General features: G+C 35.7%; 1 protein-coding gene across 1 annotated transcript in view; it reads left to right on the top strand.

The window, feature by feature from the left end:
• Positions 1-11,602: 11,602 nt before the first annotated feature.
• Positions 11,603-17,317, top strand: part of MROH9 (maestro heat like repeat family member 9) — a 115,958-nt gene continuing 110,243 nt past the window's right edge. Inside the window, exon 1 of the mRNA XM_064595528.1 lies at positions 11,603-11,657. Coding sequence (XP_064451598.1) covers positions 11,603-11,657 — 55 coding nt within the window. The remainder of the gene's footprint in view (positions 11,658-17,317) is intronic.

Below are 17,317 nucleotides of genomic sequence, written 5' to 3'. Positions count from 1 at the left end.
TCTTTCAAATGTCCACCATTAGGCCCAAAAAGTGGTGGTTCTCTTGTGCTTCAGCTGTGCTCTTGAGACTCACCATGAAATAGTGTCAAAATGTATTTTACCATAAGATCTATGAACAACTTTCTAACAAATCCATGTTACCATAAATGTGTTAAATAAAATTACAACCATGAAAGTGTTACTTTGGAAAAATAAGCCATAAGTCTAAGTCTGATTTGTTAAGACGTCTTCCAGTAATAATGCTTGTTATTTATTCATTTATTTTGTTAAACAGATAATCAATAATGACACCAAAGATTTAAGTGAGATTTTTGAAAGAATAATTTTTAAATTAGGGAAAATTTCTTCGCCTTTCATCTGCAAATTAGGAAAAGACTTTCATTGTTCAACTGGTGACTTTATTTATTAGCAAAAGCTTTCCTAAAACTAAATCTCACTTTGTTGTATATTTCTCTCAGTTCGGATTTTTTTGTGTGCATGTGACAAAAACTTAGAACAGAAGATTAGAATATATGTGTTTATGAATATAGCCCAGAGGTACACTGTGCAAGGCTGCCAAGTTAGTACCATGATCATCAAAGCCCTCAGCACAGGGTTTCCACCTCATTGTCCAGTCTGCAATGATCATGCAGACAGTAGGAAACAGGAAAAAAAGACAAATAAAGAGAGTCTCTTAATTTACAGATGACTCCAAGAATTTGTATATGGACCATGATAAAGGAGGCTGGGAAATGCAGTCCTTATTCCAAGCAGCCATTCCAATTTTAGCAGCTTAGCTAAAATTTGGGAGTTCTATTATTATAGGAGAAAATGCCACAGCATTTAATACATTAAAGGAAAGAAAAGTATATAAATAATATTTTTAAAATATGTTAAAGAATATCAAGTCTTTGAAAAACTGAGGGAGAATGGCCAGCCAGAAGAAAATGCTTAGCTTGCATCTTGGGAAGTGCAATTAACTGTTTCTAGTAGGAGCTTCTGAATAGCTCCAAAGCACTACTCAGAGAAAGAAACTTGACTGCCCTCCTCATCTCTCCTTGTTTCCCTACCCTGCCCAACCCACATTAGGGGGTCAAGGAGAAGTTCAATGAGAAAGAGAAGAAGCATACCTTACCCCCACTTGGAGGTGGCCAGACCAACACCAGCCCTGGTTCAGGGAAGAAGAAAGCTGTGATTATGATAGAAATAAGTTACTTCATGAAATTGGACAGTTTTAACTACTAAGCTGTGATAATAAAGTGATTATACACAAGATCAGAAATATCACAGATGCACCTGGGGATTTTATCCAGGAGTAGACAAAGAGCTTTTCTTCTGAATAAAGTTTAGAAGAACAATGAGAAATAAAAGCAAAGATCATTTGTGACTATATCCCATGAGTATTGCTTGTACAAAGCAGTAGTTACAATAACTACCTCACAGGATTTTTTAGGGAAGATTATGTAAAAAAGGAATATAAGAAAGTTGCAGAGAACAAGGGTTAGAGAGGCACTAAATAAATGTTGGTTTTCTTCCCTCGATTCCTACTATTCCTTCCACAAATATGCATTGAATTCATACTGCTTGCCAGTTATGGTTTTCAGAATAAAGACATAGGAGGGGGAAAAAAATCAAAGCAAACAGTAGAAGTGGATTTAAAAAAGAAAAATCTTTATCTCACGTCTCTTGTCTAAAGAGAAGTCAATCACTTCTCCTTGTCTAAAGAGAATTTGATGTATCTGCCTCGTACCACCTAAGGGCAGTTGTTGAAATTTTAGACACAGTTCCCAGGAGGAACTCCAGCACTTGAAGCTTGGAATTTTAACATCATTTTATTAACAGTCATCATATAACATATTTGTTGAGTTGTGAGCCCATGTAGTTATTTTTCTGTTAAAAGGTAACACCAACCCAAATGAGTCCACACACACATATAAAAAAGAGGGTCTAAAACCATTTCCTGGGTGTATTGGGCTGGAGAGAGGTCTCTTTCCATTTTCTCACCTAAAAGTGTAATTTCAGTTTTCTCCATTAACATGGTGAATTTCACTTGCTTTTTCTGCTTTCCTAGTTATAATCCCTAGTGCCTACAAATTTTATCTTTAGTGACACCTAGTGGTTCCATATTGTAATGAGGCCACTTCGGCTTTGATCCTTCCTCTGGCTGAATTCACAGGCCAAAAGGAGCTAAGCTTGTGGTTGGTTTTTCACCTTTAACCTCATCAAATAGTCATGTGAGAAAAATGTCTTTGTATCATGGAAATTCAGATTCTTCCACTTCCTACTTGTAAAACAGAATGATATTTGTGCTCCCACATTATTGATAGAATATCAAAAATCTCTGGAAGAGAGGTACTATGTTTTTTCAAGTGGTTGTAATTGTAAAGCAGCTCCCTTCCTACCTTTGGAAGCTATGAAGGTGTTACAAATGAACACTATGGGGAAAAGAGAAGCGACGCCAAAAGTTTTTTTTTCCCTGGTTGGAGCAGAGACAGGCTAAGGAGATTTTTAGAAAGAAAGAAATCCAGTGATTCACATTTTTCTGTCTGGCTTGAACTTGTAATTATTTAAAAGCAAAATGAAAACCACAATTTGGCATTCCAGATTTGAAAGCCATTTCAAAATCATTTTATAACAGACCCAATTGTGGTTCGACAGCTATTTATCTTACTTTTTGTCTTTTGTTTTCTTTCAACCCATAGATTACAAAAATTAGAGTTAAATGAATTCCCAAAGAACAGAAGATTCCAATCCATTATGACTCTTTTCTTTCTTCCTAACTTTTACATAGAAAAAAAGCACAAAAAATAATATAGTGTACACTCATGTGTCCCCATTTTCTTTAATAAAATAAAGAAAATATTATGGGAAAAGTTGGTCTTGTTTTTTTCCTTCATTCCAATCCCGTTCCCCATCACTATCATGCATATGGTATTTATCCTCCCAGCCAATGTTTTGTAGAAACAATTTGCTCTCTATATATGCACCCATCAAAAATATTATTCAGCATGTGTTTTAATTATATAAATATTATTGTACTATAGGTATCATTCTTCACTTTGTTTTTTACAGCTATTCATGTATGGATACATAATCTTAGTCCATTATTTTAACTGCTGAATTCCATTGTATAAAGCGATCACAATTTATTTGTCTGTTCTCTTTACTGTAAGAAATTTTTTTCCAACTTTTTTTCCTATTGAAAATAATGCTGTGCAAGTACTTTTGTAATGGTGGAGTAAGGACTTCTAAAACTCTGTTCCTCCATAAAAGCAACAAGAACACAGGAAAAATTGTCAAAATCAATTTTTTTTTCAGAATTTGGGGAACCAGTCAAAGGCTTGCAAGCATCTAAGGAGTGTTTATTTAAAGAAAATAAAAGGCTGAAAACCAACTTCAAAACCACAGTAGCTGTGAATCAGCAATCTAGACACTGCTAGAAAGGGCAGAATAGGTTTGTAGCTTTCCCCTAATCCTCCAAGGAGCCGTCACTGTTTGCCTTGTTTGTTATCCGCCTGAAAAAATACCATCACAGGGCTTGTCTTTACCTGACTCAAGCTCCTTCAGTGTGAGTAGCTGTATTTATAGCAGTAAATATCTATATTAAGAAAGCAAAAGCGGGCACCTGGGTGGCTCAGTTGGTTAAGCAACTGCCTTCGGCTCAGGTCATGATCCTGGAGTCCCAGGATCGAGTCCCGCATCGGGCTCCCTGCTCGGCAGGGAGTCTGCTTCTCCCTCTGACCCTCCCCCCTCTCATGTGCTTGCTCTCTCTCATTCTCTCTCTCTCAAATAAATAAATAAAATCTTAAAAAAAAAAAAGAAAGCAAAAGGATCTCAAATCAACAACTTAACTTTCTACTTTAAAAACTAGAGTAAGAAAAAAGCAAACTAATCCAAAAGTAGTAGAAAGAAAAAAACAATAAAACTTAGGCTGAACATAAATGAAATGGAGTGGGGGGGGGGAGAAACCAATTGAAAACAAAACTTTGTTATTTGAAAAGATAGCAAATTGACAAACCTTTTGCTATATTGCCCAAGAAAAAAGGAAGAAACTCAGATGACTAAAATAAATGGTGAGAGGACATTACTATTAACCTTACAGAAATTGAAAGGATTATAAGGGAATATTCTGAATAGTTGTATGACAACAAATTAAATAACATAGATGAAAGGGACATATTTCTAGAGAGACACAAATTATCAAAACTTCTCAAGAAGTAGAAAATAATTGAATAGAATTATAACAAGAGGCTAAATTAATAATCAAAACCTTCCTACAAAGAAAAACCTCAGGACCAAATGGCTTTACTGGTGAACTCTACCAAGTATTTAAAGACAAATCAGCATCAGTTCTTTATAAACTCTTCTAAAAAAAAAAAAGGATTGAACACTGTCCAATTCATTCTATGAGCCCACCATTACTTTGATACCAAAGCCAGACAAAGACATCTCAAGAAAAGGAAACTATAGATCAATAACTCTTACGAATACAGATGTAAAAATCCCTCAACAAAATAGTAGCAAACAGAACCTAGCAACATATAAAAAAGATTATATGCCATGATCAAGTGGAGCTTATTTTGTAACGACAATATTGATTTGTCATCCAAAAATCAATTAATGCAAAACACTGCGTTAATTTAATAAAAGACAAAAACCTTATGAGCACCTCAATCAATGGAGAAAAACATTTGACAAAACTTAACACCCTTTCATGTTAAAGACACTTAACAAACTAAGAATAGAAGGGAGCGTCCTTGACCTAATAAAAAAAATCTGTGAAAACCCACAGCTGATACCATACATACTTAGTGGTAAAAGCTTGAATTCCTTCACTACTTCCATCCATCTACAACGTCAACATTGTATTGCAGGTTCTAACCAAGGTAATTAGGCAAGAAAAGAAAAGCATCCAGAGTGGAAAGAAAGAAGCAAAACTATCCTCACTTGCAGATAAAAAAAGATCTTGTATGTAAAAATCACTTATATTTTTACACATTAGCAGTGAACAATCCAAAAATAAAATTAAGAAAAATCAATTTCGGAATCACATTAAAAAGGATAAACATCTAGGTGTAAATTTAATGGGAGAAATACAAGGCTTGTAGACTGAAAACCACAAAAGAATGGGAGATAAATAAATGGAAAGACATCCTCTGTTCATGTATCAGAACGTAATATCATTAAGATGGCAACATTCACCAACTGGAGGTAATCCCTACCAAAATCCCCACTGTATTCATTGCAGGAGTTGACAAGTTGATCCTAAAATGCATACAGAAATGGAAGGGACCCAGAATGATCAAGACAATCTTGAAAAAAGAGATGAAAGTTGGAGGACTCACAGTGAGTGATTTTAAAGCTTACTAAAAAGCTATAGTAATCAAGATAGTGTGATGTTGACATAGGATAGACCTATAGATCAATGGGATAGAACTGTATCAGAAATAAACCCTTACCATTTTAGTCAATTTATTTTCAATAAGAATGTCAAGACAATTCAAAAGGGAAAAAATGGTCTTTTTAAGAAATGGTACAGATAGGGGCGCCTGGGTGGCTCAGTCGTTAAGCGCCTGCCCTCGGCTCAGGTCATGATCTCGGGGTCCTGGGATCGAGCCCCGCATCAGGCTCCCTGCTCGGCGGGAAGCCTGCTTCTCCCTCTCCCACTCCCCCTGCTTGTGTTCCCTCTCTTACTGTGTCTCTCTCTGTCAAATAAATAAATAAAATCTTTAAAAAAAGAAAGAAATGGTACAGATAAATCGATATACATAAACAAAAGAATAAAGTTAAGCTCCTATTTTTACATCCTATACTAAAATTAACTCAAAATGCATCAAGGACCTAAATGTAAGACCTGAAAGCATAAAACTCTTAGAAGAAAACGTAAGTTTAAATATTAGTGAGGTTGGTTTAAGCAAGTTTTTCTTAGATGTGACATCAAAAACACAATCAACAAAAGAAAAAATAGATAAATTGGAATTTATTAAAATTAGAAACTGTCACGCTTCAATGGATACTACCAAGAATTCACAGAATGGGAGAAAACATTTGCAAATCATATATCTGGCAAGTGTCTAGTATCCAGAATATATGAAAAATCACTTACAACTCAACAATAAAAAGATAAATAATTCAATTTAAAAATAAGCAAAGGTCTTAAGTAGACTTATCTCCAAAGAAGACACACAAATGGCTAATTAGTAGAAAAAAAATGCCCACTATCATTTGTTGTTAGGGAGATACAAATCAAAATTACAATGAAATACCACTTCACACCCATTGGGAAGGCTATAATAATAATAAAAATGACAATATCAAGTGTTCATAAGCACATGGGGAAATTGGAACCCTCAGGTGTTGCTGATGAGATTCTGAAATGGTGAAGCCATTTTGGAAAGCAATTTGGTATTTCTTCAAAACATTAAAAATAAAGTTACCATATGAACTAGCAACTCTCCCTCTCAGGAATATACCCAAAAGAAATAAAAACATGTTCACCCAAAATCTTGTACATAAATATTCATAACAGTGTTAGTCATAATAGCCAAAAAGTACAAAAGAACCCAAATCTACATTAACTGATAAATGGATAAACAAAATGTGGCAGACCCATACAATGGAATATTAGTCAGCCATACAAGGGAATGCTTGTACTGATACATGCTACAACATAGATACATTTTGAAAACATTATGCTAAGTGAATGAAGGCAGTCACAAAAGGCTATATGTTGTGTGATTCCATTTACATGAAATGTCCAGAATAGGCAAATCCATGGATACAAAAAATAGATTGGTGACTGGCAGATGCTGGGGGAAGGAGACAGTGAATAAGTGCTAATGGGTACAGGGTTTCACTCGGGATTGATGAAAATATTCTAAAATTAGATAGTATGCATGGTTCCTCAACTCTGTAATATATTTAAAAATATATTTTAAAACTACTGAATTGCACACTTTTAAAAAATGAATTTTATGGAATGTGAATTATATCTTAAATTTTATTTTTACTTATTTGTTGTGAAATGATATTTTATTGGTTTGCATTTTGATGACTTCAAGGCAACTTAAGCATCTCTTAATATTTATTGATCAGTTTTCCCCTTCTGTGAATTTTTATTCATATTTGTTGCCCACCTTCTATTGGGCTGGTGGTTTACAAAACTACCCTTCCATGCCAGTAATGAATGAACCAGAAGCTTCTCTCTTCAACAGTGACAGGTAAGCATTACCAGCTACTTGGGCATGTTGGTATTTCCTAGGGAGGAACCACATCCATTCCAGAATGGAACCTCTGAAATATATGGTCACCATGACAAATGACAACATCTCAAAGGATTCCTTCAGTTGATAGAGTATTTTACCTTTGACTAAGAGATAAAATACTTGAGTTTCTTTTCACTACTGTCCTCATTGACAATTACAGAGAAGTTATACACAAGTAAGTACTTTTTCTCCTACTAATCTTCCAGGCAGTCAAAAGCCTGTCTTCTTTCTAACATGACTACTTTTCTAAGTTTTTGTTGTTAAAAGAAAGAATTGTGGGTATATTAGGCTTTACCTCACCATATGCCTTCTTCTAAAGTTCTTACCAAATTTGCCTATTGGAAGAGTTCATCTTTGTTAATTGACCTCCCTACTTCATGTCTATCATCTTTTCCACAACCTTCCCACATCTCTCCTGCTTTGCAGACATTTGAGCACCTATGTTACCTGATGGCCATCTATACCACCTGTCAATTGACACCCACCAAAGTTTGGTCTCACCCCAATAATTCAAAGTCTAAAATTGAACTCTCCTCAAGAAAACATTTCATTTTCTTCAATGAAGCTGGATTTCAAGGGGTCAGGAAACAAATCCATCAGGTAGTAAAAAGCCTATGGGACTACATAGTTTCAACGTCATTAAAAAATGCAAATCACAATTTATTTATTAAAATAAACTATACACACATAGAAACATAAAATGACAAAATTTGTATCAAGGAAACAATTCTAGATCTGTCCTAAAATTTATTCATGTATGTATTTAATTCCGTTAGAATTTTAAAGAGCAAATTTTCACTAAAGAAAAGCCTTTGGTAGAGTAGACTAGCAATATACATTTAGGAAAATACAAAATGTTTGAAAATAACAATGAAAATATTCCATTAATGAAAAAAGAGCTATATTGTGAGCACATACATCATCTCTGGAATGAGGCTTTTGTTCACATATTTGGATCCAGGGATACCTCCCTAGGGATGAATAATCTCTGGTTCTAGTTTTGACTCAATGATAAGCTGGTGTGGCTGGATGAGCCACAAAGATAAGCCATTGCTGCAGATGGGTCAGGATGGATGAGATAAATTCTGTGGTAGCTTTGAAGTCACCAGGATCAAATAACTGGGGAAGAATAAGGCTTCTAAAAGAGCAAATTTACACACACAATTCTAGGTCAGGAAGAGAATTCCTCCACATGAAAGTCCAGCAAACATTTGATCTGAGGATAGCTCATCTCATTCAATACTGAGTAATAATTAAACAGGAATCAACAGAGGATGTAAACAAAGATTTTACAAGAAAAAAAGCAGGAAAGTAATATAAAAATGAATGACAATTAAATAATTTTAGAAAAATTTTTTCATAGAGCAGGTGAAAAAGACTTTACAATTTAATGAAATAACTTTATCTATACAATATGACCTCAAAATAGACATATAAGAATTTAGGGGGAAATAGTGCAGCTCAGAAAAGAAGTGGATGGGAAAAAATATTCTACAAAAACAAAGGGCCTGTCAGAAATAGTACAAAGAAAATGAATATTGTTGAAAACATGATAAGGAGCATGAAGGACAAGATCGAGGTCAACTAGAAAGATTTTTTAAAAGAGATCAAATATAAGCATAATTGGTATCACCAAGGAAGAGAATCAAAATGATAGAAGAGAAGAAAATATTTAAATAAAAATTTTAATAAAAATTTCCATGATTATATAGATCAAAAAGCAGGCAATGTCTCCAGAAAAATTAACTCAAGATAATCAATGGTGAGTTATATCCCAGTAAAGCTACTGATTTTCAAAGACAAAGAATTGGAAATCCAGGAAAAGGAAAAATGTTCAATTAACCTATTTAGGAGAAGAAAAAATTCAGCTCATTTTGGTCTTTCCACAGCAAAGCTAGGTGACAGTGGAGCCGTGCCTCTAAAACCCTTGAGGAAAACATTGTGGCCTGAGAATGTTATGCCCAGCCAGACTTTAATTCAGAGTGAGTGTAACAAACACTTTTTAACATGAAAGAACTTAAGGAATGTGATTCCCTTCTTCAATAGACTAACAGAAAATGAACTTTAACCCAACTAGAGATGACAGGACAAGTCATGGCAGTATGCAGTGAATCTAGCTCAATACAGGGCTAAGATATAAAGGAAAGTGAAGATTATTATTTCAGAACTGAATATAAATATTATAAAGTTTGAAAATATCGAAATGATATAATTAACACGTAAAAATTAGAAAATAAAAAGGAAAGTAATGTCAGGGCATTGATTTCATCATTATTAAAACTTAGGGGTTAATAAGTAATCAAGTACAATCAACCCTTGAGCAACACAGGGGTTAGGGGCACCTACCTCTGTGCAGTCAAAAACCCACATATAACTGTTGATTCCCCCAAAACCTAACTCCTAATAGCCTAATGCCGACTGGAAGCCTTACTGATAGCATACATAGTCAATTGACACATATTCTGTGTGTTATTTGTATTATATTCTATATTCTTACAATAAAGTAAGCTAGAGAAAAGAAAATGTTATTAAGAACATCATAAGGAAGAGAAAATACACTTACAGTACTCTATGGTATTCACTGAAAAAAATTGATGTATAAGTGGGCCCACACAGTTCAAACCCATGTTGTTCAAGGGTCAACTGTAATACAAAAAGAAAGGCATAAAGTTTCATTAAGTAATCAATTAAAATTATATGGAGAATGAGGGAGGAGAGGAAATAAAAATTCATCTCTGATTTCAAAAATTTCATCTTGGCTCACAGTTGGGAATCAACAGATTCACTCTAAAGTTTTGAAAAATAAATACATTACAAAAAGTTAGTCTTCTTAAACAAAACAACAAAAGCATAACATAAAATATAGGACAAAGTAAAATCCACATCTGTTATGTAAATAAATCAAAACTCACCTATAAGAAAAAAAGAATCTGGATGAATTACAAATAATACCCAGAAATATGCTACATACTGGGGACATTTATAAAACAATTTCTCAAAAAGGTTGTAAATAAAAAGATGGGACAATGGGGCGCCTGGGTGGCTCAGTCGTTAAGCGTCTACCTTCGGCTCAGGTCATGATCCCAGGGTCCTGGGATCGAGCCCCGCATCGGGCTCCCTGCTCGGCGGGAAGCCTGCTTCTCCCTCTCCACCACCCCCCCGCCCCTCGCTGTGTCTCTCTCTGTCAAACAAATAAAATCTTTAAAAAAAAAAAAAAAAAGATGGGACAAAAGCTTTCCAGGAAAGTGTAAACAAACAATCATGGCAACAATTTAGGAGTTGAGCTCTTAATCCAGACAGCCTTGAATTCCACACTTCAAAATAAATCTTAAAGAATTAAATGTGATTTTTAAAGCAGTGTATAATGAAAAAATTTACAATCCATAATGAAAATAAAATAATTTTAAAAATCTACATAAGAATAATTTTAAGATGTCCCCCCAATATTCCTGTCTATCAGTATCTGTGCCTTGAATAAATCCCTCCCCTTGAAGCTGGAAAGGTAAGGGAGGATGTGGGCTGCGGCTCCGGATGTGATGGGATATGACTATGTTCCATAACATAGCAGAAGGGATTTTACAGATTCAGTGAAGGTTGTTAAGCAATTGATTTTGAGTTAATCAAAATGTGTATTACCCAAGTGGGAATGGCGCAAGTCTAGGTCTAAAGGTGGGAGATGGAAGTCAAATGTTGGAGTGTAAGAAGGTGTTGCCCACGTGGCAGGGGATGGCTTCTACGAGCTGAAAGATGCACTCAGACACAGCCAGCAAGAGAGTGGCTCTGTCTTACAGTCTCAAGGAACTGATTTCTGCCAACCCAAATGACCCTGGAGAGGATCCTGAGTCTCAAATGAGATACCAGTCCTTGCCAAGACCTCGATTCCAGCCATCTGAGAACCTACCCAGAGCCTAATCCTCTGACCTACAGAATCTGTCAGACAATAAATGGGTGGTTTTTTAAGTCATTAAGTTTATAGTAATTTGTTACACAGCAACAGAAAATTAATACAATGTATATTCCATGTAACATAGTAGCATCAAAACAGTAAAGCAAAACAATCTATAAGAAAGTTACTGGTTTGGGGCGCCTGGGTGGCTCAGTGTTAAGCGTCTGCCTTCTGCTCAGGTCATGGTCCCAGGGTCCTGGGATCTCCCTGCTCCACAGGAAGCCTGCTTCTCCCTCTCCCACTCCCCCTGCTTGTGTTCCCTCTCTTGCTGTGTCTCTCTGTGTCAAATAAATAAAATCTTTTAAAAAAGAGAGAGAGAGAGCGAGAAAAAGAAAGTTACTGGTTTATGTACTAATACAAAATACTCTTTTGCAATACTAGTAGTAGAAGACTTTAATTCACCTTTGTCAGCATGACATCAAAGATTCGGAAAACAAGTAAGAATTTAAGATGTAGTAAAGACAAAGGTAAGTGTGTATATGTGTGTGCATGTTGTGTGAGAAAGATCCGTATATCCATCTCTAGCCATAAAAACAGAGACTATATTTTTTTTCTAATGCCCACAAAAATGTCTATTCACAAAAGATAACTGTGTTAGGTTAGAAATTTCTGTATAAGTCCCAAAATATAGAAATAGCAAAAATACTCTCTGGTCACAAAGCAAAACATTAGAAAGTAATAATGAACTTATGAGACAAACCAAAAGAAGCAACCTACCACTTGCCATCTAAACTATTCTATTTTAAACAATTCTTGGGTCAAAGAGGAAATTAATACAGAAATTACAGAATATTGATAATATCACAGGACCTAGAGCATGCAACCAAAACAGTGCACAGAACAAGATCCATAATCTTAAATATTTAGACTGCCAGAAAGGAAGAAAATATTTGAATCAAATATCCAAAACAGGAAGTTAAGAAAAAATAAACACAAAAATGAATCCAAGGAAGGCAGTCGGAAAGAAGGCATGCCTAAAGATGAAGCTGAATTTCTGAATTTGATAAGAGGAAATAATGAGACTAATAAGTTCAAATTTTGATACTTTCTCATGATGAGAAGGACACTTCACTTCTATGACATTCTTTCCAAAAACCTATATTCCCAGTCTCATCATGACGAAAACACCAGATAAATGCAAATCAAGGGACAGTCTACAAAATGCCTGACTAGTATTCTCCAAAACAGTCAAGGTCATGAACAAGGCAAGATGGTGAAACAGTTACAGATTAGGGGAAATTAGGAGACCTGATGGCTGAATGCAGTGTGGGATCCTGAACTGGATCCTGGAACAGGAAAAATGGGCGAAATCAAAATAAAGTCTATAGTTCAGTGAATACAATTGTACTATTGTACTAAATTAATACCGATATTAATTTCTTAGTTTTGACAAATGTGCCGGGTTATGTAAGATGTTAATATTAGAGGAAGTTGTGTGAAGGGTGTATGAGATCTCTGTACTAGCTTTGCAAATTTTCTGTAAATCAAACTATTCCAAAAAAAAAATTTTTTTAAGAACTTCAGAAGACCTAGAAAATCTAGACAGAGCAATTAAATTGGAAGAAATACAAGTGATTATCAAAGGGCTATCTCCTCAAACAAACAAACAAAAGCATCCCAGGTACTAAAGTTTCTATAAAAGGATTTTACCAAACATTTTAGTAACTAATAACTCCAACCTACTCATTCTGATAACATAGAGAAATTTAAAAAGCACCCACATTCTTTCCCATGAAGTAAATAATTCAAAAATAATGTAATTTTTCCCTTAAAATTTTAGTATATTATTTCTATTTTCTAAAAATACTGGATGCTATATCCAGAAATGGCAAATAGTGGTAGAAATCTTTGTCTCATTCTTGACTTCAATGATAATGCTTCTAATTATTTCCTTATTACATCTGGTTCTAGCTTTTGTGTTTATATATCACATTAAGAAATTAACCACATATCTACTTTACTAAGAATTGTTATCAAGAATAGACTTGGGGTGCCTGGGTTGGCTCAGTTGATTAAGCACCCAACTCTTGATTTCACCTCAGGTCATGATCTCAGGATTGTGAGATCAAGTCCTACTTTGGGCTCAGCACTGGGCATGGAGCCCACTTAAGATTCTCTCCCTCACTCTCAAAAAAAAAAAAAAAAAAGAATAGACTTAAAATTTTATCAGATTGTTTTGCCTCCACAAAAATTATCATGCAAATTTTCTTCTTTTTAAAGCAATTAATGCTAATAATTGTGTTATGGGTTCTCTTTTACTGAGCCATCCCTGTAGGTTTGGAATAAATACCACTTGGTTATAGCTCATTATTCTTTTAACATGGTTCTGTATTCTGTTTGCTAATCTTTTTGTTAAGTGTCATTCAGTAACATTCATCATGAATTTATCTGAAGTTTTAGTGTGCATGTGTATGAGGCTGTGTGGGTGTGCGGGCACATGCTGTCCTTCTTGGGCTTTGCCATCAGGTCATACTAACTTCAGATTTGGGGATTTGCCCCATTCAGATGACAAGAGATTAAGTTGATTCCCTTTTAACTGTCTCCTTCTCCTCTCTGACTAGCAACCGGTCTCCCGATTCTACAGTCCAGTGTGAAATGGCATCACATGGTAAGTGATATCCTGTAAGACATGACTGTAACTGAAATCTTTTGGGTTAAAAAAAATAACTTGTTCACTCTCTCTCTTACAGGGATATCATAATTAGTGTTTAAAATACCTGTGTTTAATGCAAGGAAAAAAGACAGTTTGATTGAAAACTGTTTTTAGTTTTTTCTTCCCTGCAGAATCATGTTCTTGCTCATCCTCATGTACCCTTAGAAATGACCTTCAACACTAATTCAAAAATGATGAAAGTTTTGACCCACCATCCCACTGCTCCCCCCACCCAATCTCCTAACTGATCTACTGCAACAGCCTCATATCCTTCCTTCCATCGTCACTGTGGAAAGCCTTCTTACCAAACTGGGTCAGAAGATGAAGGGAGCTTTGAGAGAGGGAACCCCTTTCCCACTCCAATTATAGTGAGACTAACACTGACACAGCATTTATAACATGTTAGGCATTCTCTGAGTGCTTTAAATAAATAACTCATTTAATCCTTGCAACAGCCCTCCATGGTAAATACCACTGTTATCGCCACTTGGCAATTCAAGAAACTGAGGGCAGGAAGTGACCTGCCCATGGTCATCTAGCTACCAAGTGGCAAAGCCAGGTTACAAACTCGTGGAGTTGGGTTCCCGGGTGGCCAGTCGAAGTACCAAGCTATACGGTGTCTCCCCTACAACCAAGATCGCCTCCTGTCCTGGAGATCAAGGAGGACCTTTGAGTAAATTATCAAGTTGAAGATTTTAAAAAACAGGATTCAGTATTAATAATATGGTAATGCTGTTCAAATAACCAAAAAAGATGGAAAATTCATGGAATCAGATTTAGATGCCAATAAGGGAGACCACTTTCCAGGAGGGAATCAAGGGTAGAGGACTGGCAGAGAAGAGAGGGATAGAGCACAGTGGCAACAGTTACAGGAAAAATAGAACCATGGCACATTTGTCAAAACTCAGAAATTAATATTAGTACAATTGTATTCACTAAACTATAGACTTTATTTGGATTTCGCCCATTTCTCCTGTTCCAGGATCCAATCCAGTATCCCACACTGCATTCAGCCATCAGGTCTCCTAGTTTCCCCTGATCTCTATTTCACCATCTTCCCTTGATCATGACCTTGACAGTTTTGAAGAGTACTGGTCAGATATTTTGTAAAATGTCTTCCAGTTTGCATTTATCTGGTGTTTTTCACATGATTACACTGGAAATATAGGTTTCGGGGGAAAATATCACAGAGGTAAAGTGTCTGCATATTCCATTACTAGAATGATGCCCAGGAAACCAGCAATAATTCTGGGTCTGGGAAATAGGGCATGGGAGCTGGGGCAAAACTTGGAGACTTTGTCCATTGTTTACCCTTCTATACTGTACATATGCATATATTACTTTTTAAAATCCTTAAATAAATGGGATATCATGCTTTAAAATTTATTCAAAGAGACACTTGTATAGATAATCTACGTTTCATTACTGGGTCAAACCATGTATTTGTCCTTAAATGTACAATCTATCTCTTGCTCTTGTAAAGAGGCTCTTTACTATACATGTCTGCAAATGTCCCTCACTCTCAAAGTCTCAATTTTATCTTCATTTTTACCTTTATTTTCTCTTAGCTTTTATTTATTTTTATATCATTGGATTTTTTTTTTCTTTATCTCTAAACCACCTACAATCGCCCTTTACTTCCTTGTGGGGAGAGGAGATCTTAATTAATAAATTAGTGGAGAGCAAGGTATATTCTTATGTAAATTTGAAGCTTTTTTTTTTTTTTGCTAGTAGAGATTACAAAATGGAGGTTTTCCATTAGTGAGGGATGACCATGCAAAATTTTGATCCACTAGGATACACATACTATTAGAGAAATAGAATACTCCAAACACGATCATTGCCAACAGGAGGATGATGAGTTTTATTGAAAATATGAAGTGTACAGAAAATTTAGAAAGCCTGAAGAGTTAATTTGTGGTATTTAAATTAGTATATTAGATCCACAAATTTGTCTCTGGAATCACAATAGGAATTAGTGATGCAGCTGCTGAGCCTGCACAGTTAAGAACATGGTCCTATGAAGGTTAAAACCACACTACAATTTCAGGTTTTAATTTGTTTTCAGAAGCAGGGTCTATATTTCTCTTAGCTCTGGGAAAAATCAAGTCCAGAAACCAAATTATATTCAAGAGAATGACATAGACTTGGGTTGGAAGTAGTTGAATGTAGAAAAAAAGAAAGAAAAAGATGGTCAGGGCGCCTGGGTGGCTCAGTTGGTTAAGCGACTGCCTTCGGCTCAGGTCATGATCCTGGAGTCCCTGGATCGAGTCCCGCATCGGGCTCCCTGCTCGGCAGGGAGCCTGCTTCTCCCTCTGACCCTCCCCCCTCTCATGTGCTCTCTCTCATTCTCTCTCTCTCAAATAAATAAATAAAATCTATTAAAAAAATAAATAAATAAAGATGGTCAGATGGCTCTTGGGATATAAAACATAAACTTGTTTGATGTAGCTGTCAGGGTGTGAGCCTAAATTGAGTTCCTGTTAGGATCCAAGCACATCTGCCTAAACTAGCCACATTCACTGCCTAAACTAAATATGACAATTCTCCCATTGAGGCAGAACTAACAGAATGAAAGAGCCTGCAAGAAAAGAGCATATCTCAAGTGAAGATTATCAAGGTGGCAATTCAAGAACAAGGGGCTGGTGGAAGGGGGCGTGAGAGGCTCTCACCGAGGCAGCTGCTGAGTCCTAGTGTGATGGGGCTACTGTGAGAGAGAAAAGCAACGAGCAGCTGGAAATGGCGAGGAGTAAATGAGGTTGCCTGGGGCTCTTGCTATAAAGCCAAAGCAACTTTTGTGCAACCCCAGTTCTCTGGATGATGGCCATCAGCAGCCATGGGACACTCTCAGCATGCACTAGTCACAACACCAATGCCTCTGACAGATGGCAGCCACCACCTCAGCAGAATCTTGTGACTTCCACAGGGATGAGCAATGTCCTCACAGCACAGCAGCAATAAAGGAGTTATCACCCTTTCAAATGACTATAGATAGCTCAAATATATAAAACAAAATCTTTTTGTATCTAATTAGACAAATCTATCCAAGTATTTCTCTTTCTCAAAAATGTATCAGCTATTTTTACTCATTTATACTTCCAAAGTATATACTTAGACTTTGGAATATATGTTTCAAATTTCTCCCAGAATTTCTTTGGCATTTTAATTAGAATTGCACGAAATCTATAGATTAATTTATAGAGAATTTACTTCTTTAAATTATTGTCTTGTCATCTGGAACATGGATTTTTCTTTCCACTTACTTGAATCTTCAGTGAAGTTTTTTTCTTCATGTAGACCTTGTACATTTCTTGATCATTTATTTAGGGGTATTTTATAGACTGTATGGTTACTGAGTGTAGAATATATGATTTGCAAATTTTCTCACTGTACTCTGCAGACATAGCTAAGAAAACTGCCTAAACTATATTATGACAAAAATTTTATCCTATCTTTTCTTCTAAAGTTTTATAG

Source organism: Mirounga angustirostris, unplaced genomic scaffold (genome assembly GCF_029215605.1).
Source record: "Mirounga angustirostris isolate CCGP_5_RB_7025 unplaced genomic scaffold, mMirAng1.0.hap1 SCAF_6, whole genome shotgun sequence".
In the NCBI taxonomy this organism is placed as follows: Eukaryota; Metazoa; Chordata; class Mammalia; order Carnivora; family Phocidae; genus Mirounga; species Mirounga angustirostris.
This window is presented reverse-complemented; position numbering and strand designations above follow the sequence as displayed.